General features: G+C 43.2%; 1 protein-coding gene and 1 pseudogene across 3 annotated transcripts in view; both read left to right on the top strand.

The window, feature by feature from the left end:
- Serpinb6 (serpin family B member 6) overlaps nt 1-21,260 on the top strand; it is a 25,065-nt gene extending 3,805 nt beyond the window's left edge. For all 3 annotated transcript variants that reach the window (XM_047559368.1, XM_047559369.1, XM_047559370.1), the window contains exons 2-7: nt 9,462-9,636; nt 11,518-11,670; nt 14,716-14,833; nt 16,190-16,332; nt 20,228-20,383; nt 20,705-21,260. In XM_047559368.1, the coding sequence (XP_047415324.1) occupies nt 9,462-9,636; nt 11,518-11,670; nt 14,716-14,833; nt 16,190-16,332; nt 20,228-20,383; nt 20,705-21,109 (1,150 nt within the window). In that variant the 3' untranslated portion in view covers nt 21,110-21,260. The remainder of the gene's footprint in view (nt 1-9,461; nt 9,637-11,517; nt 11,671-14,715; nt 14,834-16,189; nt 16,333-20,227; nt 20,384-20,704) is intronic.
- LOC124989443 (claudin domain-containing protein 1-like) lies at nt 21,175-24,443 on the top strand (annotated as a pseudogene).

The raw sequence follows: 24,443 nt of genomic DNA, 5'->3' as shown, positions 1-24,443 counted from the left end.
GAAGTCCCCAGCTGACAATTCCCTCTCATGTAAACAGAATTTCCAGCAGTGTTTTGTGTTTTTCTCCAAATATGGACTGACACCCAGGGTGTGGCAGGCACTTTTGAGAGTCCTAAGTGTGAAAGAGAAACCTGCATAAAGTAAAACAAATACTAACCACAACCACAACCAAAACCACACTAACAAAAAGCCAGAGAAAGACAAGGCAGGGTGCAGAGGAGAGCTCAAGAGAACTATAGTTGATGTTCTTTGAGGAACTGGAACCAGGGACATCAGAGAACAACAAAGACTCCTTGGAAATTAGAACAATGTGATAGCTGACAGCAAAAGAAAATCAGTAGAAAGATTGGAAGATACGGTCATGACCTTTCTCCAGAAAATGGGACAAAATGTAATTGTTACAAAAAAATGTAAGAGAAGTAAGAAGGTCTGAGTCGAACTTTTCACTGTGTGCTGTGGCATTGTGCTGGGACAGGTAAACAGATGTGTCAAGGTGTTGATCTTTCCAACTCGGAGCACCTGGAGGGGACAGCCTGGTGGCTGGAGTTCTCAACTGGACACCAGTAGTAGGATCACTCTTTGTGTGTGCTGTGATGTGCAGAAAGTTGGAAAGTCCCAGATGAGGTCATTCCAAGAGTTTCAGTGCCTGACAAATAGGAGGTACAAAATCAAAGAACAGAGATTCTGCAGGAAATCCTGAGTAGAAGGGAAAATTTTTTAAATTGCTAGGTTGCTAGGGTCCTCCGAGTGTCTAGCAAAAGGAATGAACTGGCCCAGAGAAGGACACATCAATGGGACATTTCTGAATATCAGGGGTGAGGATAATATTTCATAAGTTTTCAAAGAGTAGGGGTGTTGTGGGGTAGATGGAGCTGGGGTCAGAATATCGTAAGATTTCTCAACAGCACAGCCAGAGGTAGAAAAGCAATGAAGTGGTACCTCAAAACTTTGGAGATAAAATCCTGTGCAGCTCATTATAGACCTGCCAACCTGTCATTGGCATGGAGTGGTAGAATAAAGACATTTTCAGACATGCAAGAAACTAAAACAACTGTCTTTTGTCTTAGAAAGCTATTGAACCATTTACTCCATCAAAATAAGGGAGTCAACCATGACACAGGAAGACGGTGGGGTCCAAAACAGTGGATACTATTAGCAAACAGATATGTGTGCCCAGGGACTGGGCAATACACAGAGCAATGGACCCATTATGGAGTCATGTCAGAAATGTGGCTGATAAACACTGGTTGGTGTGACACATAGGTATAATGAAAAAACAGTACTGTTGAGTCCAGATAAAAGCCACTTAGTGCATTCATGTTTTAGAAGCCTCAGGTTCATAAAAACTTTCAGTGGTGATCTAATTTGTAGCATGATACATGAGGGGCTTAAAGGGAAATATCTATCCCAGCTTGTCACTGGTGTGCCCAAAGCAGCAACTATATTTTCTAACAGCACCAATACTCATCTCAAGTATTCATATTTTATACTTTACAATTCCTTCATTAAAGAAACCAGGAGATAGGTTATACTGTCACTGGAAAAGGTTTGAGGAGTTTCTGGAGAGATAGACCTGAACTTAGATGAGTGGGGTTCTTGATAAATGTGCAGAAATGTATTGAAGAACATGTCTGAGGCAGAGATTTATTTAGGAAAGCAAGGAATAGACATTCGGGGGGAATGTGAGTCATTTTGAGAGAGACAGATGCTTTGGGGGTTCTCAGGCTCTTTTAAAGGAAATTTGGTGAGTGATGAACATGGCGAGGTATGTGAAGGCAAGTTCAATCTGATGATCACATGATTCATGATGGTCTGGAAGTTCTCAGGATTCTTAGACTGATGTGGTCTCTGTTAAGTGACCAGTAAATAACATTGGCAAGTACCTACGTTATAAGTTTCTTAAAATATGGCTCTCTCTTTGCTTAATCTGTTTATTACATAAAACAATCAACAGTGCACAAGGTAATTTTCATAAATGGATCAATGTTAATCAGCTGTAAGATTGACATATTGCTCAGAAGTTTGGGAGTGAAATTAAACTGGTTGACTTGGGGAGTGACAGACCTGGGAACAAACATATGCAGAACATCGGCATAAGGCATAAGACTTAGATTAAAATTAGTCTCCTTGCCCCTCCTTCTGTCTCCTTTCTACCTTTCTTTAGTTCTTTCCAATCTCAATACCACATTGTTGGACTAGAAAAATTCAACATGGGCCCATAAGGCCCTGTTGTTGCCATAAAGCAAGGGAGTTTCAGAACAACAGCTAAGGATAATGTAGCCAATTTGAAGAGCACTCCACTAGCCAAGTTAGGACGATTTGAGCACCAAGAAGCAAACATCAGTACATTGAAATATATTATTTATAAAAAGCCCTGAGTCCATTAATCAGCTTAAAAAGTAACAGAATTCAGTAATAATTGCATTCCATCTAGGATTTCTTTATAAAAAGTTTAGTTATTACTGGTTCCCAGGTGAATAAACAGTCATCATTGTTCTATAAACCAACCTAAAGGTATAAGAAGTTAAACCAAAAGTTGTAAGAGCCAAGGTATGTAATAGAACTATAGTCTTTGCAACTCAAGAGAAAAACCCAAACAACAATTTCCTTTAAAGAAACACAAGATTACAAGAAACTGGTTTGGTGTTTGGCCAAGGCATTGTAAATCTCACTGAAAATGAAATTGAAGCCCAGAGAACCACTAAGCAATCAAATGTGCTTGGTTATAAAAAGTGTGAGCACCCAGTGTTCAAGCATGACCATGAACCAGTAAGCCCAGCTCCCTTGTTTCTGTAGACAAGAAATGGTTCCCTGAGATTAATTCCATCCCAGGAAACCATTACTTTAAAGTAAGCATGGGCATAAAGTAAAATTTGATTGGACTTTTTTTTTTTTTTTTGGTACCATGAATTGAGTCTAGGGGCACTTTACCCCTGTGTCACATCCACACTCTGTTTAATTTTTCATTTTGAGACAGGATCTTGCTATGTTGTTGAGGCTGAATTTGAACTTGTGATCCTCCTATCTCAGTCTCCCAAGCCACTGGGATTACAGGCATGTGCCACTGCGCCTGGCTGCTTAGGCTCTTATTTGTCATTACAAGTTCCTCTGTGGTCTCATCCTCTCCACCCTCACTCCCAGTGTCTTTGATTTTCATAGTCCGCCCACCCTGGTTTGCAACCTTTACTAATCTCAATGAAAATCTTTTGTTCTAGAGAGCCTCTCTGAGTTTCTTTTCTTTTTTATTCAGGTTGACACCCCTTTTATAAACTACTTGTGATTACATTTGGGGGCCACTCAAATGGTCCATGATAATCTCTCAATCAGAGGATTCTTAGTCACAGCTGCACAGTCTCTTTTGCCATATGAGGGAACTTTCACAGCTTCCAGGGATTAGGACCTGGATGTGTCTGGGGACCTTGTCGAGTGGACAACAGCTATACTTGTAAAGGGCTGCTTTGTGTTCTCGTCACAGTCCTTTAGTTAGGTGCACCTCCCACTCCTGTGTACTCTGAAACACTCTTTTCCCCCTTTCCTTGTTCTGTGGGTTTCCACCCACTGCTCAGGGGAATCACTGGGAATGTCTTAGAATGCTAGCATTCTCCAGCTGGGAAATGAGTTTGGCAGACACCTGTGACCCGTGCAGGAACAGACAAGTCCTGCGCCCACTGACATCTGCCTCTGGCCTGCTCCGCTGCATGTGCAGACGTCCTGGCTGACTGAGCCCTTTCCTTCCTTTTGTCCTCTAGCCTGATTCCTTGCAGGCTCTTCCAGAAGTTCATGACTTCTCCAAGTGCATTTGAGAGAGTTAGTCCATCTACTCAGCTGCAATCATTTCTCTTTAGTGAACTTGAAGATCCCTGTTGACAATGGGAAGTTGTGAAGAGGGATCACTGAAGTCCTGCTGTGCTCTGACCTTTTGTGCTTCTGTGATTCCAGCTGGCCTGAAGACACCTCCACCCCACCCACCTCTGACTGGCCAACTGTGATCCTGCCCTTGACCTTGCCAGGGCTGCCAGGGCACAGCCAAGCACCCTCCCAGCAGGGCTCCGGACCCCCCTGAGCTCTGACTCTGGAGGTGGACATGGACAAGCACCCTGACCACAGATGAGGAGGTGCTGTGAGCACATGAGCCTAGTGCCCTTGCCTGTGGCAGCAGAGGACCTTACCGTGGCCTTAGATTTGGGCTTTGTCACATGCATAGGTTTCCTAGGAGAACTGGGGATTAAATGGTGTCCTGCTGAGCACCCCTGTGTGAGCACCCTCATCTGTTGGGGGTGATGGGTGGGTATTTGATTCAGAGGAGAGAAGGGTCTCATGTGACTTCCCATGTTTATTTTCAGGCTTCAGGTTACCCTAAAATGGGGAATTCTGCCGCATTATAAACACGTCTGTCTTGTATTTGTAACTTTGCAAGTGAATTTATAATTTGAAATGATTTTCAAATTAAATGACACAATAAGCTCTTTCAACACACCAAAGCACAGACATGGAAGCCAAAGTCAGGAACCCCTTCCCTTACCCACTCCAGCAAGCGACTGCAGTGATGTGGTGCGTGTGCCCCTCCCACACTTTCCCATGCACACCGAGGAGTGTGCAGATACAGGTCTTCACAAGACAGGATCGTATTATCAAATTTTACTGTTCTTTTTCATTTAATATTAGTACATAAAATGATCTTGAGACACCAAAAGAGACCCTCAGAGTTGTGTGTGTGTGTCCCGTTTGCTTACTGAACCACAGTAGCAGTGGAATTTGTAAGGAAATCCCATGAAACCACGCCGGACACGGGAAATCACATAAGGGAGTTTATTAAGCAAACAGAGTGTCTCCCTGCAGGGTAAGAGAGAAAATGAGAGGAAAATAGAAAGGAAAAGAAAGGGTGCGTGCTAGAGAGAGTGGAAAGCCAGGAGGATAGAGAAAAGTGTGTAGGACAGACAGAAGAATGCAAAAGATGGCGGGGAAGCTACAGTAAAACAGTTGAATTCCACCGGGCTAACAGGGGACCAATATGGGAGAAGGATACTTGCAAGCTGACTGATGAACCAGTAGCTAGCTAGGATGTTCACAGATTGACAAGTGGTTGGGAGGCGGGGAAAATAGTTGTACCTGATGGACGGGAGAGCAGCTTTATACATTACATTCCCCCATTTCTTTTTTTATAAGAAAATCTTTTGCTCTCCAGTTCTTTCTGAAGCATTCTCTCTCCATCCTGCCTAAGTGACTGGGGTTGGTTTTGCAGGTAAGATGTAAAAAGTCCATTCTCCTTCCAGACTTCCAAAGGCAGATGGTTTCATGGACTTCATTTCCTTGATTTGACTGATCCCCTATTTCTACACTAACTCCCTGTCCCCAATTCTGCCTTCATTTACCCCTCTAATTCTAGGAACTCCTTCACTGCTGTAGGGAAAAGGGGTGATGACCGATCTGGCTTCTTCGAGCTGGAAGAGGACAGCATGGGGCAAGCAGTTTGGAGTTCCCTTTTTAGAAATCGGGTCAATTGAGTTCATGGTAGAAGTCCGGTTGGGAAGAGCAGGTTGTAAAGGCATCTGGGGATAGGTGCTTTTATGAGAGAAGAACAAAACAATGTGAGTACTGAAATGAGATTGATACAATATAAATGTTGCAGAATCTGGAACATGCCAATGCATATCATAAAGATGACAGAAGTCAGTAATTCCTCACCAGGGGGTGGAAGAACTGAGAAGTTGTTCCCATAACAAGGCCTAGCAAATGCTGGAGAGGACAAGGCCTTTATTTGGGAACTTTAACATTGTCTAGGTTATCAGGAATGTAAACACAACATTTAGTAGAGATACTAGCAAACCTAGATTAAGCCTACCTGTGTTTGTAGGCCTTAAACTGACTAAAAACTTCTGACTCTGGCAGTTTCTCTTGATAGTTATCAGGCACATTTGCCTAAGAATCTCACTTTTGTAGCTTTTAGTCTTTATTCTAGTGGGCTAACACAAGTGTACATCTTAAGTTACACTTAAGTATTATTTCTTTTAAATGCCCAAGAATGGCTATAGTTTGGTTTTAACTGTTTTGCTAGGTGTTTAAGATCAAGCTGGTCAAAGTGACCTGTTCCTGTCTGTTAAAGAGTCAGCTGAGTTCCCACAGGGGTCATTCATAGAGAACTTAAGAGCAGCTTCTTAGCTCTACCAGTGGCATTGGTTAGGCAGGGTCTCCTCCATGAGGTGGCTTTCCTGGAAAGCATCAGGAATGTCTCCCTTTTTCCATGACCCTCCTCTGCAGCAGGTGCACTGAGTGACTTTTCCTCTAGTGGCCTCATCAATCTCCTTGGTCAGGAGGTTGTGTGACCCAGAGTTGCAAAGCTCCTTGGAGAAGTCCTCTTGTTCCCTGGGTTCAGGCTGACTTTGAGGGCAAGACCCAAATATGGACTTTTCTTGACCTCTGTATTTAATCTCAATCTCTAAGTTTGATCTTAACCATCAAGCAAGTCAGTCTCACCAGTCATAAAGTAAGAGTACTGGGCTTTAACTTCAATGTCTATAACTTTACAGTTATTTACCCCCTTTTATCTAAGTGGGGTCTACATTATCTGCCCTATAGGTGATGGCTTACTATTCCAAGTTAATTTATGATGTTTGCTCTTGAAGCAATACTTCTGCAAAATATTGATCAGGCAACAATTAGAGTTTACAAGGAAAATACAAAATGGAATCACCAACAGTAAAACATTCAGTTTGTGCAATAGCTATCTTGAATTTTGGCTGAGTTCCCATTTGAGATCACAGTAATCTTTACAACAAACATCAAACTTTTGAACACAACTTTAAATGAGTTAAAGTCAGGCTTACTTTGGAGCCATTGTAATGTGTAGCAGGGTTGTGAGGCAGAGCCTTATCTCAGATAACGTGGGGCTTTTCAGTGAGGGGAAAGGAGTATTAGAAAATAAAGGGTTATAAACACAGATTTTGAAGATTAAACTGAGATCAGATGGAGCTCTGTTCTCTGATGGAAACATGGATCTAAAGAGTTATGTCAGCAGTCTTTACATATGTGCAATGTTAGGTTCCAAAGTTACTGTAAGGTGGGCAGGAATCAGAGAAGGGAGCTGATGAAACACTGGTTATCTAGCAAAAGAATTCCTTCCTGCCCAAGAGCTGTGTGCCTGAGATCAATGTACTACCACAGCAGTTAGGCATCTCGTGCCCCTGCATAGGCGCACTCCCAGGCACCTAGCATGCCACAGTCATGAGGTCATCAGAGACCCCAATTTCAGTCACTGTTGTTCCATTTTTGCTACTGCACATTACACTCTTTCTTAAATGTCATTTTACATGTACCCTATTGATGACAGGTCCTATAATAGAACATTAAATGATAGGTTTACCATTACAGACAAGTTTAATTTGGAGAACAGCAGCTTGATAAATTTTCTGCTTTAAAGGCTTGTATACCTGGAAAATATGAACACACTTAATATACAAAGAATAATGTTTTTAAGTATGTTACTCCATGGAATAACTTTGTAAATTAATCAGATGTCTCTAACAAACACATTTGAGTAATCCCATACATGTCAACTCTAATTCACTCATCTTTTTGTAGAAAAACCAAGATATCAGAAATTGTACCAACAGTATTTGCCGTCTCTTTCCTGTTAAAGAAAAGTCCTAGAAAAATTGATGTTAGACATTTTATAAACATCAACATTTTATTAGTTTGACCACCTAGAGACTTGTGAATTAATTTTAAAGACATTTTATTTTTATTAGTTTACCCAATTTAAATTGAACCTTTTTAAATAACGTGAATTAAAAATATTTGAATCCATTTTAAAATTTTTAATTTTTATGCGTGCTTATATTTAACACAAAAGCAAAAGCCTTGTAATATTTATCTCCATTGCAATGTAACGGATGTTCAAAAATAACTCTAGAGTTGGATAAAAAGAACTGATCAAAAATCATTAACCTAGGTATGTAGGATCAAAATTGTGAGCTCAAAAATATAGCATTTAAGAAAAACAAAAGTCCTAGAAGAAAAATGATAATGGTTATTAATTAAAGCATGAGAAAATGAGAAGGAAAGAAAAGGTGAAAGGGAGAAAAGTATTCTGAGTTGTAGCCCAGCAGAAATTTAAAATGGACACTTTTTTCCTTGGGCTTCAGACTGGTTTCCCACAGCACCTTCCTCCATTTACATTTCAATGTAAGCCTTGACTGAGATCTGAATCTGAAAGGGGCTAAAATGTTCTAGCAGAAGCTTGATGCTTAGGTCCTTTTAACTCTTACTGGTTAGTAATTAATTTAGGTTTGGACGCAGAAAATTGTTAAACAATTACCTCCCACTACTTGGCGAATGGGGCTGCTTATATTACATAGGGAAGCAGGGGAAGGTGGAGAAGCAGGGTCTGGAGGCGCTTGAGCCTGCAGGAAAAGCTAAGAAGCTAGAAAGAAGACTTGAAAATAAGGAATCCCTTTCCATCTACCCGCTTGCTCACGGAAACTGTGTGCCATTACACAAATGGATTTTGATGGCTTTAAGTACCGGGGGTCGGGCGAAGGGTTCCCAGGGTGGAATCTGCCAGATTGGAGGACCCAGATTCCATGGTGGGGACTGATACAGCTGAGTCTGTGCCCCGGTGTCCCGAGGCCACAGAGTAGTCGACTGGAGACGAGAAGGTGGCACATATGTGGTGTCGTCACACAAACATCCATGTGGGCCAGCAAAAGCCGAGAAGAGTTGAGGACCTGATATCAGGGTTTGCGAGTGCGAGTGCGAGATGAGCCTCAACCCTGAGAGAGATCTCCACCATAAAATCAGGAATCCACCCAGAAGTTAAGACCGACTATGCCCCCATCCCTCAGCAGCCTCGAGGGTATAAATCGGCCTAGGGGAACTAGCGTACTCACCAACCTGAAGTCCGGTGATAAATGCAGAGCAGAGCGACTGGGCAGAATGGAAGGTGGAGCCACGTCCGGGGGCACTGGGGCTTGGATGGGGTTCCACTCACGACAGTGGAAGGACCCATCCCAAGTCACGGCACCAGATGTAAGGAAATCCCACAAAACCACGCCGGACACGGGAAATCACATAAGGGAGTTTATTAAGCAAACAGAGTGTCTCCCTGCAGGGTAAGAGAGAAAATGAGAGGAAAAGAAAGGGCGCGCGCTAGAGAGAGTGAAAAGCCAGGAGGATAGAGAAAAGTGAGGAGGACAGACAGAAGAATGGGAAAAGATGGCGGGGAAGCTACAGTAAAACAGTTGAATTCCGCCGGGCTAACGGGACCAATATGGGAGAAGGATACTTGCAAGCTGACTGATGAACCAATAGGATGTTCACAGATTTAGTGGTTGGGAAGCGGGGAAAATAGCTGTACCTGATGGGCGGGAGAGCAGCTTTATACATTACAGGATTAACATGAGTGAGAATGCAGGTGACCTGTGGGCCTGTGTTCCTGTGACACTGACTTAAACCCATCTTTCCAGGCTCACCATCATGGATCCTGTGTTGGAAGGAAGTGGCACCTTTGCCTTAAACCTTCTGAAAATGCTGGGTGAAGACAGTTCCAAAAATGTGTTTTTCTCACCCATCAGCATCTCCTCGGCCCTGGCCATGGTCTTCATGGGGGCAAAAGGAAGCACAGCAGTCCAGATGGCTCAGGTACCTGGTGTCCTTTGGGAGCAATAGTAAATGCTGTTAATTGTCAGTTGAGCTGATTCTCCACACTTCAGATGCCAAAGGGATTGCTCTTGATGGATATCTGAGGGTATCACTGGGCTGTGGATGGAGAGTGGACAGGAAGCACATGCTACCCCTGCTGAGCACCCTGGTGTGAGCACACTGCAGTCCCTGAACTGGAGCAGTTTCCAAACCCAGCCAGGTGTGTGTGCCAGTCTCCTCTGCTCTTGGGGTAGGAACATTACTTGATTGGCTCCACCTGGGTTTCCTGGGACTCATTCCTAGTCCTCCACATGTCAAGCCATGGCACTTCCCTGTGCGTTCTGGGCTTAGCTCTTGGCAGCTCCCTTCCTATTGCATAAGAAATGGGCCGCGTTTGTTGCTCTCCTATTCCTCCTCCTGCCAAAAGACAGTCAGGATCCCAATGGCTCCCCTTCGCTTTGAACTGTCTCACCTTTAGTTCCAATATTTTACAACTCCTTTAGAACCATTGTAGGATTTCTGTGTCTCAAGTTACAGCCTGATGCACTGGACAAAGTCACACACACAAGCCCGTGTGAGTCGGGACAGTGTGATGGGTTGGAAGTAAGAGTGCTATGGGGCAATGTGCTTGAGCTGCTTAGAAGCCCCTTGGTCTAGAGGGTCTTTGAGATGCTGCTTTTATTGTCCCAAGGTTTGAACAAAGTGGATCTTGACCTTGCTCCTGAGGCCGCGGATTTGAGCTTTACCTTGAGGTTATTTTTTATGTTGAGAATTATTTTGTCAACTGGTGAGGGAGGAGATAAGAAACATTTTTATATTCTACCCATCCAGACCTGGATTCAAAATAGTTCCTTCAAATTCTGCTTGAAAATTGAGCAGTTCTTTCTTTAGCTCATCTCTCTCTTCCCATACTCTAACTTAGGCAGTGAAAAGAAGACACACACTTCCTGGATACCTTAGGCAAATGTGAGAATTCTTATCTTACCTGTAGCTACAGGTGACCATCTTCACTTCTCCTGCCAGTGCCTACCATATCACCGGCCCCTCTTTCTGCATTCTGCATTTGTAATTTCATTCCTTTTCTCCAGCCTCTGCTAAACTCCCCATGTCCAAAGCCAGCACCACCTTGTTTTATATTTTTGTTATGGTGGAACATTTCTGCATTGGTGCATGTGTTATCTATGGCTGCAAAACAAACCATCCCCAAATGTAGTGATTGGAAATAATAAAGGGGGAGCATTTCTCAGAGTCAGTGGCCTCACAGGAGTTATGCTCCCTGTGATGCCAGCTGGGGTCATTTATGTGACTGTTGCAATGGGAAGCTGGATTGAAAGGGCCAAGGAGGCTTCTCTTACATCTAGCATCTTGGTACTGGGTGTTGGGTGGTGTCTTGCTTCTCTTCCAGGCAACTGTGTGGTAGGACCTCCTTCAAGGGGATAGCTTGGACTTCCTTCCATCATGGCTGCAGAATACAAGAGAGTAAATGTGACAGCTTCTACACTTTTTAAGGTTCAGCCTGGACAGCAGTGCTTCTGCTGAATTCTGTTGGTCGGAGCCATCCCAGACCTAAGGGTGGGGAGAAACTGCACCTTATAATTTTCAGGTGCAGCCCATATTGGCAGAAATGGGAGTTTGGGCTGGTTGCCCTATTTTTAGCTAGGTTACAGATACAGAGCTTGGGTTTTTGGAGAGCAGATTATACTCAGACCAATAATGACAATGTGCAGAGAGGGATCCTGGGAGGGACACTGGAGATACTTTCTGTATTTTGTTGGATGGTGGTAAGGATCTGCCCAGTTCTTAGGTTAAGTTTATGTTTGCTTGTTTCCTGCAGTCAGGGCCTACTGAAACGGTGTGTTTTTGTTCTGTTTCTGATTTCAGGTACTTTCTTTAAACAAAAGCAGCAGCAGTGGAGGTGGAGATGTCCACCAGGGCTTCCAGTCTCTTCTCACTGAAGTGAACAAGACTGGCACACAGTACTTGCTTAGAACGGCCAACAGGCTCTTTGGAGAAAAGTCTTATGATTTCCTCTCAGTAAGTCACACTCGTTTTTCATGAAGCAAGGGGGTGGGGAGGAGGGGAACTCGAAAGTGTGGGCTGTGAATTTGCTCAGGTTTTTGATTCCTTATGTATTTGTTTACACTCTTTCATTAAAAAAAAAAAACAGAAAACTACTCAAGTCACAGCTGAGTATATTCTTGTGCAGAATGCAAATAAAGCCAGCATAGCAGGAGCCCTCACCACCCTTTTTCTCACAACCCGTCATCCCTCCCAGAATAAAAGCTTTTGTAGATTTGATATGTAGAAATTTTGTTTTGTGGTGATTTCCCCTGCATTATACCTCTATCCAGTACATATTGTTTTGCAATATATTTCTTTTGTTCTTTGAATCTCAGTGTATGTGGCTCTACTTCAGTGTTGTTATCATCGCCATCATCATCATCACCATTTGGCACTGGGGATTGAACCCAAGACCTCAGATATAAGCATGAGCTCTACCACTGAGTGCATCCCCAGCCCTGCTTCACTATTAGGAACCATCATCTGATAATTCTAAGTTGGACACATTGTAACATAGAAAGCCATTTGCTCATGGATTGGTATTAGATCATACCCCTCTGGGCGGTTACAGTGTTATCAAATGTGACTTTTGTGCACGTGTGTGTGTGTGAGCAGGCACGCGAGCAGAGCATGTGAGCGTGTGTAGCTCCCGCTCCCACGTGGATTTGTCATGTGTCGCTCCCACATGGATTTGTAGGAGGAGGAAGGAAGTAGAGCTTTGAAATTTTAATATATATTACTCAATTTCTTTCCAAAGTGCTCTCTATATTCCCTCCAGGGATATTAGCAGAATGCTGGTTTCCATCTACCATGATCACCGCTGCATGTTTGTCCCTTGGAACCTTGATTACTTATGAGATTGAACTTAAGCTTTTCGAGCATGTACAATCTGAGAATCCCTAATCTGCAAAAACAAAATCTGAAAATTTCCAAATCTAAAATATTTCTGGTTCTGTACATTTTGGGATAGTCAACCTGTACATGCTTTTTGGAAGTTGTTTATTTAGATATTCTCTGAACATTTTTCTGTAGGGGTATATTCCTTCTTCTTATTGACTGATAAGAGTTCTTTATGTGTGTGGGATTTCAGTCTTTTCTGTAATTTTTTGCCCTCATTTTTCAAACCTGTTTTAGACTACATTAACTTTTAAAAGGAAGTGATGTAAAATGCACACAATTAAGCATGGTCTCAAATATCAGTAAGAACATCACAGTTATGATTTTGTATAATTTGTTTTAGTTGTAGATGAACACAATCTTTGTTTATTCATTTATTTTCATGTGATGCTGAGAATTAAACCCAGTGCCTTACATGTGTGAGGCAATCACTCTACCACTGATCTACAGCCCCAGCCCATCACAGTATGATTTTATAACCTGTTTTACTTATTTTATTAGTCCTAGCTACTTTATAGATATCATCACCCTTTTTAAGTCTTCTACTTGAACAAAAATTCCAACACACTCACATGGTTGGCTGATTTAATTTTCTTTCAAGGTCGTTTTTTTTTTTGGTAGATATTTTAGGAAAAAACTGATATTTAAAAATTGACATTGATATATAAAATAAGGAGATTAGAAATATTTGTCAATTATTTCCCATTAACTTAACATTCCAACAATTCAGTACCAACCACGATGTATAATTTCTTATTCCTTTAGTTTGATTAGTCATTGTTGAATAGTAACTTGAATAGCAGATAGTTATTTCCAAATGTGTTTAAAAGTTGTAAAAATCGCCCACAGGTGGGGCAAGTTATCAATATTTGAGTGACCAGTTTGCTTTCAGACTACTTTCTTAGATTGAAAGATTTCAAAATTTTCAAAAGAGAAAAGCAAGAACGCTGTGAGAATGAAATGGAAGTTCTCCTTTTGCAGTGCCTGCAGTATGTTGAGAATTCAGTAATATTAGATAAAGTAGTCAAAATGAACATAATTCAGCTGGGCCTCAGAGTAACTCGAGCTAGAGCCCCTGCTGTCTCATTTACATTTGACTTTCTGAATGCTACAGAGGAGTCTAGGAGAGACTAGTTAGCCTTCTTAAGGCTACTCAGCTAATTAATCAAAGAACTTGTGTTCCTAATGACTATGTGTGTGCTATACTGAAGGAGAAATGTGAAATCTTGACTTATAAAGGGGAATTAAATATGGAGCCATAAGCTGTTCAAAAGAAAGATGAAGAAATAATTTCATAATGCATTGTCAATGAGTTTTTTCAGCCCACTTATGTTCCATAGATTTTCTGCTTTAATATGGTAAAATGTAGGTGTTCATCAATATCATTATATGTTCATAGGATATATTAGCAAAATACTTTGAATTTTTTTTCTGCTTTCTTTTTTTGTAGTGTGGGGACTGAACTGTGGGCTTTGCCCTTGCTGGTCAAATGCTTTACCACTGAGCCACACGCACAGCCCTGGAGGTTTTTCAGAGTTGCTCACTACCCAAAACTGAGACGTTCAGCATTGTTAATCTCTAGACACATATAGTGATTTACATTCCAGTGTAATTAATTAAAATAAAATAAAACAGAATATTCAGTTCTCCAGCTGCATGGTCCTGATCTCAGGTGTTCTGTGGTCACCTGTAACACTACTTTGGATGATGCTGATTTTTCTACTATCACAGGAAGTTGTGGTGGCAGGGTGGTGCAGAATGTTTTCTTTCCCCATTTCTATTTTCTGTGATCAGAATCTCTTCTTCCAGAGTGCAGAGGAGTGGCTCTTGGTGGGTTAACCCTCTCTCCAGTTACTGCATCTCAGTGTCCTCCCAGTTAACCTTGTTGAGGCTCAGAAACTCCTATGAAGATCCAGCCATTCATAAAAGTTTATTTGATACTCGGTATATTAAAGATGCTCAAAAACTGAGAAGTTGGATTTTAGATTCATTCTACATATTTATTTGTAAATTACATCTTTAAATTAGCACATTTTTGATTTTCTGCTTTGGTACATTAAAGAAGTAGGCTGTTGGTGTTCATTATTTTTGGAATCAATGAATTACATTGCTCTGCCTTAGTCTTTTAAAGATTCCTGCCACAAATTCTACCAAGCAGAGATGGAACAGCTTGACTTTGTGAATGCTGCAGAAGAGTCCAGAAAACACATAAACACCTGGGTAGCTAAAAAGACAGAAGGTAAAAACATAGTTTTTATTTGTTGCTGTTGATGATGTTGTTGTTGTTCCTTTGTTTTTTATTTGTTTGTTTGCAGTGGTGGGGATACAACCCAGGACCATGTGCATGCTGAACATATGCTGTCCCACTGAGCTTCAGTCCTAGCCAATTATTGTTTTTAATAGTATTTAAATCAGTCTTATTGTCAGTTCCTTCACAAGATTGTCAAATATAAACAAGAATGATTTTTTTTTGTTCTCTAAATAATTGTAGACTTTAAAAATCTGATTCTAAAATACTGTCAATGAATGACATTTTCTCTAGCTTCTCCCTGCTCTTACCAGTGTATCCATGATGTTTTCCAATAGTCAGCATACCTCTTCCGGAACAATCCACACTTTTTTGTTGTTGGCTGTTCTTTCTTTTTACCAAAAGAAAAATTCACATGACAGGTCTCAGCTGTATCCTCTCTAGTCTGAGCTCTCATGCTCCACATTTTTCATTCATTATTGCAAGTTGCTTGGCGGTATCCTCATTTACCTGTGTTTTTTAATGTATAATGTCCTTTCTAAAAAAAAAAATTTTTTTTTGTACCAGGGATTGATCCCAGGGTTGCTTAAAACCCTGAGCCACATTCCCAGCACTTTAAAAAAATATTTTATTTAGAGACAGGGTTTCACTAAGTTGTTTAGGGCCTAAGTTTCTGAGGCTGGCTTTGAATTTATAATCCTCCTGCCTCAGCCTCCCAAGCCAATGGGATTACAGGCATGTACCGCCATGTCCAGATAAACTGTTGTACATTTGTAAAGAACATCTTGTAACCACTGTTTTTAAAAATTTAAATATTTTAGCTGATAATAACAAAATTGTACATATTGTACAAAAATGTGTTCAAAATATTGTACCAAAAATAATAAAACTGTATGATGCTTCAATACATACATGCACATATATGTGTGTTTGTATATAGTGTAATGTTTAAACATTAATGGGTAAACATTTAGCTCCTCAAACACTTAAGTTTAAATTTATAATCACTTTAAGTACTTTTCTTAAGTTATGGGCACCAATCATTTCTTTCTATCTCATGTGGTATGAATTTACTTACTAAAATCTACTTGTTCAGTTTATATTTTATTGAAATGATGGTATTTTTCTTGCCAGAACTTCAAAGTGTTTTTTTTTTTTTTTTTTTTCCCAAGTGCCAGGGCTGTTGCTTTGTTTTGAGGACAAATATCCCCTTTTAATATTAAGGACATAGTGAGATTCTTTATCTCTGTACTTGACCATTCGAGGAGGCGGCCCCTTTTCCGTATCATCCCTGATGTACCCATCAGCAAACTCTTGGCTAACTGGCTCTTTAATTCTTCCTTTCAGATAAAATTCCAGAGTTGCTGTCTGCAGGTTCATTGAGTGCAAACACTAATCTGGTTCTCGTGAATGCCATCTACTTCAAAGGGAACTGGGATCAACAGTTTGACAAAAAGCTCACTGAGGAGAGACCATTTAAAGTCAGCAAGGTGAATGTTGCACAGTAACAAAGGAGGTTCCTGGACATAGTGCCTGTGTTTATGTGGGTTTCTAGATCATGAAGGCCACAACATGGAGCCTTACATGGAGTAGGGTAGCCCTGCAGCAAGGAGTTCCCCAAGCCTTGCTTCTCTTCCTTTGTATGTCACCAAGGGTTCAGGTCGGGGCCCCCTCTACTGTCACCTGCCATACTTTCTCTGGTGTGTTGTTAATCTACAAGGCAAATCTGATGGTATAGATCTTGGGCTTACTTTAGATCTTTCTTGGCTTCTTAGAACTTTGAGAGAAAATTCAAATTCCAAATTTGGTGTATGAGGGTCCTTGTGGACCTGGATCCTCCCCCATTCTCTTCAGTACCTACACACTCCTTTCTTAACAGTGGTCTCCCCTCTGGAAGCCCTTCTCTAAGCTGTCACCACACCCCCTGCTGGTCTCACCAAGACACTGCAGTGGTTGAAAGATTTCTCACCTCCTTGAAAAACCATCCCAGGGCAGATGGCTGTCTTACAGGTGATTGGCTTGTAGCTGGTGCTCAGGAAATGTGAACCAATCACTGATCTTCATCTTCTTTTGGTCATGAAGATAATACCAGTACATATTTTCATTAAAAAACAAGCAAAGGGGTGCATACACAGAATTAGGCTCTTGAGTTTAACCATCTCCAGCTTAGAAGGTGTTGTTTGCTGATGGCCTGGTATTTCTCTCACAGAATCCAGTTTATTATTTTTTTTAAGTCTTTAATTGTAGAGGTTTTGTTTATTGTTTTTTTTTTTCTCCACATATACTCCAAAGCAGACAGAATGGACTCATTCCAGTGTGTCCTTGATCACTGACCCTAAGTGAGATCTTCCAGGCGCACTCGGATCTGAACCTTCAGTTTCTCAAGACACACATTTTGTGTTGTCTGAAATGAACTGTCCTTTTATCTCCTAAAAATATGATTTGTCTCTCATGGAAATTCATCTTTAACAAGATACACGTTAGGGCTTCATTCAGCTGCAAGCAACAGAAACCCCAGGTTTCTGTAGTTCAGTTCACAGCTCACCTCAGCACCCAGGAGGTCTGGAGGTGAGGAGAACCCTGGCTGATGTGGCACTGTGGTGATGCTCTTGGGAACCAGCTCTCCCTGCTCTGCCACCCTCAGCCTGTGGCTCCTTCCTCATGCTCACAGGAGGGCTCAGGTGATTGCCTCCACAGTCCAGGCAGGAAGGAGCATGAAGGACTGAAGATGGAGAGCAAAAAGCCTTCATTGGAGGTTCTACCATTGTATTCAGAGGGAAAGCAGAGCCGCTGTCCTGTGGCTTCTGCTAGATACAGGACAGTGAAGATTTCACCTTGCTTTCTGCAGCAGAGAGAGAGAGGATGGAGCTGCAGCAGGGGTTGACTGTACCAGCCCATAGTGTGTGTGGGAGGGTGTCTCCAGGGGCACAGAGTTGATAAGGATTTGGATTTTAATTCCTCATTTCTAAATGAAATGAAGATTACTAACATAATTATATATTTAGTGAGTCATTAAATTACTAAGATTGGATTCTTTTCTATTATAAGATTGGAGGCTTTGGGTCCTAGATTGGAATACAGAGAAATTGAATAACGGGGGGTGGTCAGCACCCTAAGGCCTGTGGACCAAAGTCAGCCCATGTCTATTTTTCAGATAAAGTTTTGTTGGTACAACACATACTTATTATTTATATATGCCCCAACACAGAACTGAGTAGTTGGAATAGGAACTATGTGTATCATGAACCCCAAAATACTTACTTTCTGGCCAGTTATGGAAAAAGTGTGCCAATTTCTGGCCAAGGACACGACTAAGGAGCCAAGGACACGACTAAGGAGCCAAGGACAGGAAACTGTTGTGGCTGAGACCTAGTTCAGGCAAACCCGACAAGGTGGAGACAGAAAGTGACAGCAGATATGTCTTTGGTTTACTCCATTTGATACAGAATGGTGCAGTGTGCCAGAGAAGTATGATGTCCCTCAGTTGTGTCTGTCACATTGCATTAAGAAAATTCATAGTGGCTGCTGGTGTCAAACTACAGAGTCGTCCCAAACTGAGTGGAATTGTTGAATAGGATGTGGTCACTGTCCTCTTTTTCTCACAATCTAAGGGTGCACTGGTGATAAATGCAGCTTCTCCTGAGAAGATGTGTTAATCTTTCTTGGCCCTTTGGTATTTCTGCTCATCAGGTTGTTTATTCATTTATTCAGCAGATGTTAGTTGAGTGCCTACTATGTGCCAGGTATTGACTAGATGAGCATGGCTGCCTCATGAAGCTTACATTTTCCTGAGGGAGAGACCAGAAGCTTAAATAAGAAATAGTAGTTATTAGGCAGTGGTAAGTGTTGCAGAGACACAAAGTAAGCAGACAGGGAGTTGTGTTTGGGGGTAGAGTGGCAGGACAGATCTGTCAAGGAAGCATTCACTGAGAGGGTGATATTTGAGTAAAGACCAGAAACAGGCAAAGGATACACTCTCTAGATTCCAGGGATGAGCTGGCAGGGGAAAGACAGAAGGAACCTGATTTGCCATGGAGACCCCTGTGACTGTGGCAGCCAGCAAAGGGAGTGAGGTGAAGAGGGCAAGGAGTGGGAGACGAGCGCTTGTGATTATAGGATGTACTGAGGACTTCCGATCTTGCTCCTAGGAGAGAGGTGTCACGGAAGGGGGTTCAGCCAGACAGGTGTGATCTGACTTATGTTTCACTGGACCCTCTGAGGTCATCTCTGTACTCTAGGGTAGGTTGATGGCAGTGGAAGAAAGAACAACAGATCAGGTTTTGGTTGTATTTCAAAGGTAGAGCCACTGCAATTTGCTAAGGAGTGAGATGCAGGGTACAAGAGATAGACAGGAGTCAAGGACATACACCATGGCTCTTTCCCTCCCTCCCTCCCTACCTTCCTCCCTCCCTCCCTTCCTTCCCTCCCTCCTTCCTTCCCTCCCTCCCTCCTTCCTTCCCTCCTTCCTTTTCTTGAGATAGACTTGAGTCAAGGACACACACCATGGCTTGCTCTTCTCTGTCTCTGTCTCTCTCTCTTTCTTTTCTTTTCTTATTTATTTTTGTTACTGGGTATCAGGGGAGCTTAACCACTGAGCCACATCCCCAGCCCTGTTTTTATCTAGATGGATGACATCACTGTCAACTGGGATGGACAGAGGTGTAGGTGGAAAAGGAAAGGGATATAAGGAGCCCACAGTCATGTGTCACACTAGCACCTTCTTTCTGGTCTAAGTGTGGTGTCAAGCAACCAGTATAATACATGAGCCTAGAGTATAGGGGGAGGTTCAGGCTAGAAATGTAAATTTGGGAATTATGCTCACAGTCATGAGACTGGATGAGATTACCAGGAAAGGTGTTGGGGATGAGCCTGGACACCTCAGTGTTTGGAGGTTTGTTAGTCAGCATTGTCCATGTATGAAATATTCAGATAATCCACTTATAAAGGGAACAGATTGGGCTCACTGTTTTAAGAGTTTCCCATCCATGGTGAGGCCCACCCATTGCTCTTAGGCATGGGGGTTGTGCATGGCAAAGGTGGGAGCAAGTGATAAAGCAAGACCACTCACCTTGATTAGGGAAATGAAGGAGAGAGGAGCGGGCGGGGTCTCATAGTCCCCTTGAAGGACATGCCCCAATGACCTAACTTCTGCTAGGCCCTGCCTCTTAAAGGTTCCACCGCCTCCCAATAGCTCCACACTGTAGATAAAACCTTTAACACAAGGGCCTCTGGAGGACACTTTGGGTTTAGGAGGAACCTCATGGCGTGTCCTAGAAGCTGGCTCGAGAAAGTATTCCTGGGACCAACAGGGGCCACCTCTGTGGGATTTGACCAATGTGCCAGCTGGGTCATGTTTCTATTTAACAGTTGTCCATTTCCTTACAGAATGAGGAGAAGCCTGTGCAAATGATGTTTAAGAAGTCTACTTTTAAAATGACCTATATAGGGCAGATATTCACCAAGATTCTGGTCCTGCCCTATGTCAGCGAGGAGCTGAATATGATCATCATGCTCCCTGATGAACACATTGACTTGAAAACGGTAAGGAGCACTGATCCATGATGGAGCCATGATGGCAAGAGGAGGGCATTTGGGTTTGTGGTGTGGCAGCTTTCCCTGTTCCCAGTTAACTTTTTATTTATTTTATTTGTGCGTGTGCTGGGGTGGAACCCAGGACCGTGCACAGCTAGGCAAGCTCTCCTGCTGAGCTATTGGGGAGCTCTGCCGAGTTCCCTTTGTTACCACTAGCATCACCTACGGCCAAAGTGAGGATGCCACTCACAACGTGGAGGATCTGCATTATCACTCATGGCCCTGTGTGACAGCATGTGCTAGGTCTTCACATTGTCAACTCTCTTCTAGGTGGAGAAGGAACTTACTTATGAGAAATACACAGAGTGGACGAGGCCGGACAAGATGGACGAAGAGGAGGTGGAGGTTTTCCTCCCTCGGTTTAAACTAGAGGAAAATTATGATTTGGAGGAAGTCCTTTGCAGTCTGGGCATGACTGATGCCTTCGAGCAGGCCAGGGCAGACTTTTCTGGAATGTCATCCCAGGGAAACTTGTATCTGTCCAAGGTCGTGCACAAGTCCTTTGTGGAGGTCAATGAGGAGGGCACAGAGGCTGCGGCTGCCACAGGTGCCGTCTTGATGATGCGGTGCCTGAGGTTCACTCCACGCTTCTGCGCAGACCACCCCTTCCTCTTCTTCATCCAGCACAGCAGGACCAGAGGGATTCTGTTCTGTGGCCGAGTTTCTTCTCCATGAAACAGTCATCACTGGGTATAGTTCGGCTTTCACCCACTGACCCACTGTTCTTCCAACACTCCACCATGACCCAAGTGCCTGTGACCCAAGTGACCTTGTCAGTGCAGTGTGACAATTCAGAAATAAAGGGCTCCATTGTGGAGTCCCATGTCCACAACTCTGTGTGCATGTGAGATGTTTTTCCAGGATCTGAAATTGCCCTTCTCTATGGGTCTGTGATCATGTTGGCATCTGAGTTCACTCATCCCTGCTAGGGATGAGCTGTCACCCACCCCCTTGCAGCTGGGGAGGGCCCTGTGGCTTCACTATGGGCAGACAGACAACTGCCATCACAGTTGGCCCTACTCCAGGCATAAGAAGATAAATGGTGCTTCTCTTCTCCACAGAGGCATGGAAATCTCCTCCCATGGTTAGTGAAAGACTAGAGTAGAATGCAGAGCTCTAAGGAGAGGTGAGCGGGTGGGGGCAGGACTCAGGAACCCTCTGTGGGGAGCTCAAAAATTCCAAAAGCTCAGTGAGCTCTCTGGAAGTCTCCATGGAGATGGCAGATCAGGTAACTTGGGCCACCGAGGAATCAGTCCCTTTTCCACAGGCATCTCTACTTTCCTGAGGTTGGTGGGTCACGGATCTATTCAGCACACACTGCCCCGTTGCTGTGCAAAGTCAGATTGCTCCCAGTGTTCAGAGATACACCTGACCATTCAGGTGTGTATGGTAGTTTACAACGACTGTGTGAGTACCTACCAGGGGACTTTCTTCATGGCAAGTGCTACCAAACAAGGTGGCTAAGGTTTCTGCAGCCACTGGTGTCACTGTCTGTAAATGCAATTGTAGCTCTCAGCAGTACAGGAAGAAATTGAAGGGCCAGGTTCTGTTTTTCAAGGCATGGTGGGAGGGACCTCCACTGTCCCCTGACTTCACTGCTGCTGCTCACATGCTCGTTCTGCATCTGGTCCACTTTCCCTATGATACCCAAGCTGTGTGCCAGAATGGAATTGGTAAGCATCTGGGAACATGGAAATTAGGACTCAGGAGAGGAAAGGAAAGTGGGGGGCTGCAGGGGCTTGCTGGTTTGGCACTCATCCTTTGTCTTAGTTTTTCTGCTACCAGAACAAAATGCCTGAGCCTGGGAACTTTAATTTTTTAAAAAGAGGTTTGTCTCGCTCACAGTTATGGAGGTCCAAGAGCGTGGTGCTGGCTTCTGCTTGGCTCTGGTTAGGGCCTCATGGTGAATGAGATCATAGCACTCGGAGCCTATGCGTGAGTGCCAAGTGGAGTACAGAGATGCCGGATTCCCTTTCAACAGCCCATCCTCACAGGAACCAACCCAGTTTCATGAGACCTGCATTAATCTTTTTCAAGGCTGGTGCCCATGACCTGATTGCCTCCCATGAGGCCGCACTTCTTAAAGGTTCCACCATCTCAACATCTCCACACTGAGGACCTTTGTAGAGAGCAGGAACCTTTGTGGGGAGAAATCATGTCAAAGGATAGCATCCTTCACCCTCCTCTCTATCACACTCTGGGTATTTTCTGAAGAATTGAGACAAGGGCACTCGGAACAAGGACTCAAGGATGAGGCATGATCAGTTTACTTGATGATTCTGAGAACTTGGGGAGACAAAAGGCTGGGACAATGACATGAACTCCTGTGTGCAATGAACTGTCATCCATGTAGCACAGCACATTTTTCTCTACTCTTGTGCCCTTTTCAACACCTGTCACCAAGCCTCTGATGAAAAGAGAAGCCAAATATTTGCACAAGATGGAATTGTTAATAGGGGAATAACTTGTTCTTAGTCAACTTAAAAATCACTAATTGAAGGTCACACAGCTGGGTGCATACATTACTGGTTCCCTACTATACTCTGGATGACACCTCTGATGTGGGTTATAATGATAAAGTTTGCTAGCTGACATTTTGGGGACTTGAGGGCCACTTTTGTTGAAAACACCAACTTCACTGGGCCTGCAGATGTCTGATCGTGACTGGACTGGAATGAAAAGGCTTGCCATCTCTGTCTTCATATTAACCTCTGTCCCCTCTGCTGCCTTAGCATGTGGGTCAGATTCCACTCAGCTCTGCTTGGAGACTTACTGATTGCTGGCGGGAGCTGGTCTGTGTTTTCTTCACCCCATGCTTGGGCTTTTCCACCAGCTGTAGCAGCACAAGCACACAAGGTCCTCTGTGCTATTCTAAGACCCAGATCAAGCCACAAGGCAGGACATTTGCACAGGATGTTGGTGCCAGGTTCTGGACCAACAGCAGGTCCTGGGGGACTCTACTGTTACCACCTGGTGGCTGAGTCTCATACAAATGACAGTGTCTGGAGTCATGCCCTGGGTCAGTGGGAACTTACCAGGCCCAGCCCGCCCAGCCCATCAATTAAAATCTTACATCTCCCTTTGTTAGGGAAGCTGTCTGGTTCATCTGTCAGTTCTGTTATCCTTCAACAGAAGCCCTACTTATTCCACAATTAAGTCCTGCCTGCATATGCTCCAAAACTTGGTTCAGTTTTCTTTCTACCATTTCTGAATCAAAAGTTCCCATCTCAAGTTATGGAGGGGCGGGCTCTTCAGGAAAGTGCATCATGTGGTGTGAGCTGAGGGTGAAGCTGGTGGAGCAAGAGGATAGGTGAGCAGCCTGATGCCAGAACAGCATTTGTACTTGCTTGTGTGCTTAGCCTCATTACACCATCTACCTGGCAGCCTCAATTGGCACAGACTTTTGGTATTAATACTGAAGTCCGGTTCAAGAAAATTCAAGTGATTTGAAAAAAAAACATCTGGGAAGACTTAACTAGTGATGAGGCAGATGAAAGACTTATAATGATGCACTTTTCTGATATAATGGCACAGAAGGAATATGGAGATGGTGGATCACTATACCCAAAACCACACTTGGTATGCTCCACCAGAAATGACAGAGTCATTTGATATGGTGACAAAATACACGAGTTTCACACTAAGTGGGCAGTTTATGGAGAAATTTGTTGATCCCAGAAACCATAATAGCGGAATTGAGCTACTTGGGATCTATCTTTGGAGGTGCCAGTTCCTTTGCCCTTTGTTAGTATCCCACCATTGCCATGGGTATTCTCCGTCTCCTTGCAGGTCTGTGTATACTGCACTCAGGAGGCTGTTTCATTGCTGGAATTGAACTACTCCATGAGAATCTAGAGCTGCCTGAGAAAGTGACTGGTGAATTTGAATGGTCCTTCTGCCTGGCTTGTGTTTCTGCTCCCTTACAGTTCATGGCTTCTTTTCTATCCATCTGGGCTCCTCACACTAACTGGAAAGAGTACACTTAACGAAGGCATATCGGACGGCATGA

The sequence above is a fragment of the Sciurus carolinensis genome, chromosome 7 (genome assembly GCF_902686445.1).
Source record: "Sciurus carolinensis chromosome 7, mSciCar1.2, whole genome shotgun sequence".
In the NCBI taxonomy this organism is placed as follows: Eukaryota; Metazoa; Chordata; class Mammalia; order Rodentia; family Sciuridae; genus Sciurus; species Sciurus carolinensis.
Note: the sequence above shows the minus strand (reverse complement) of the source record. Positions and strands in the feature narration are given on the sequence as shown.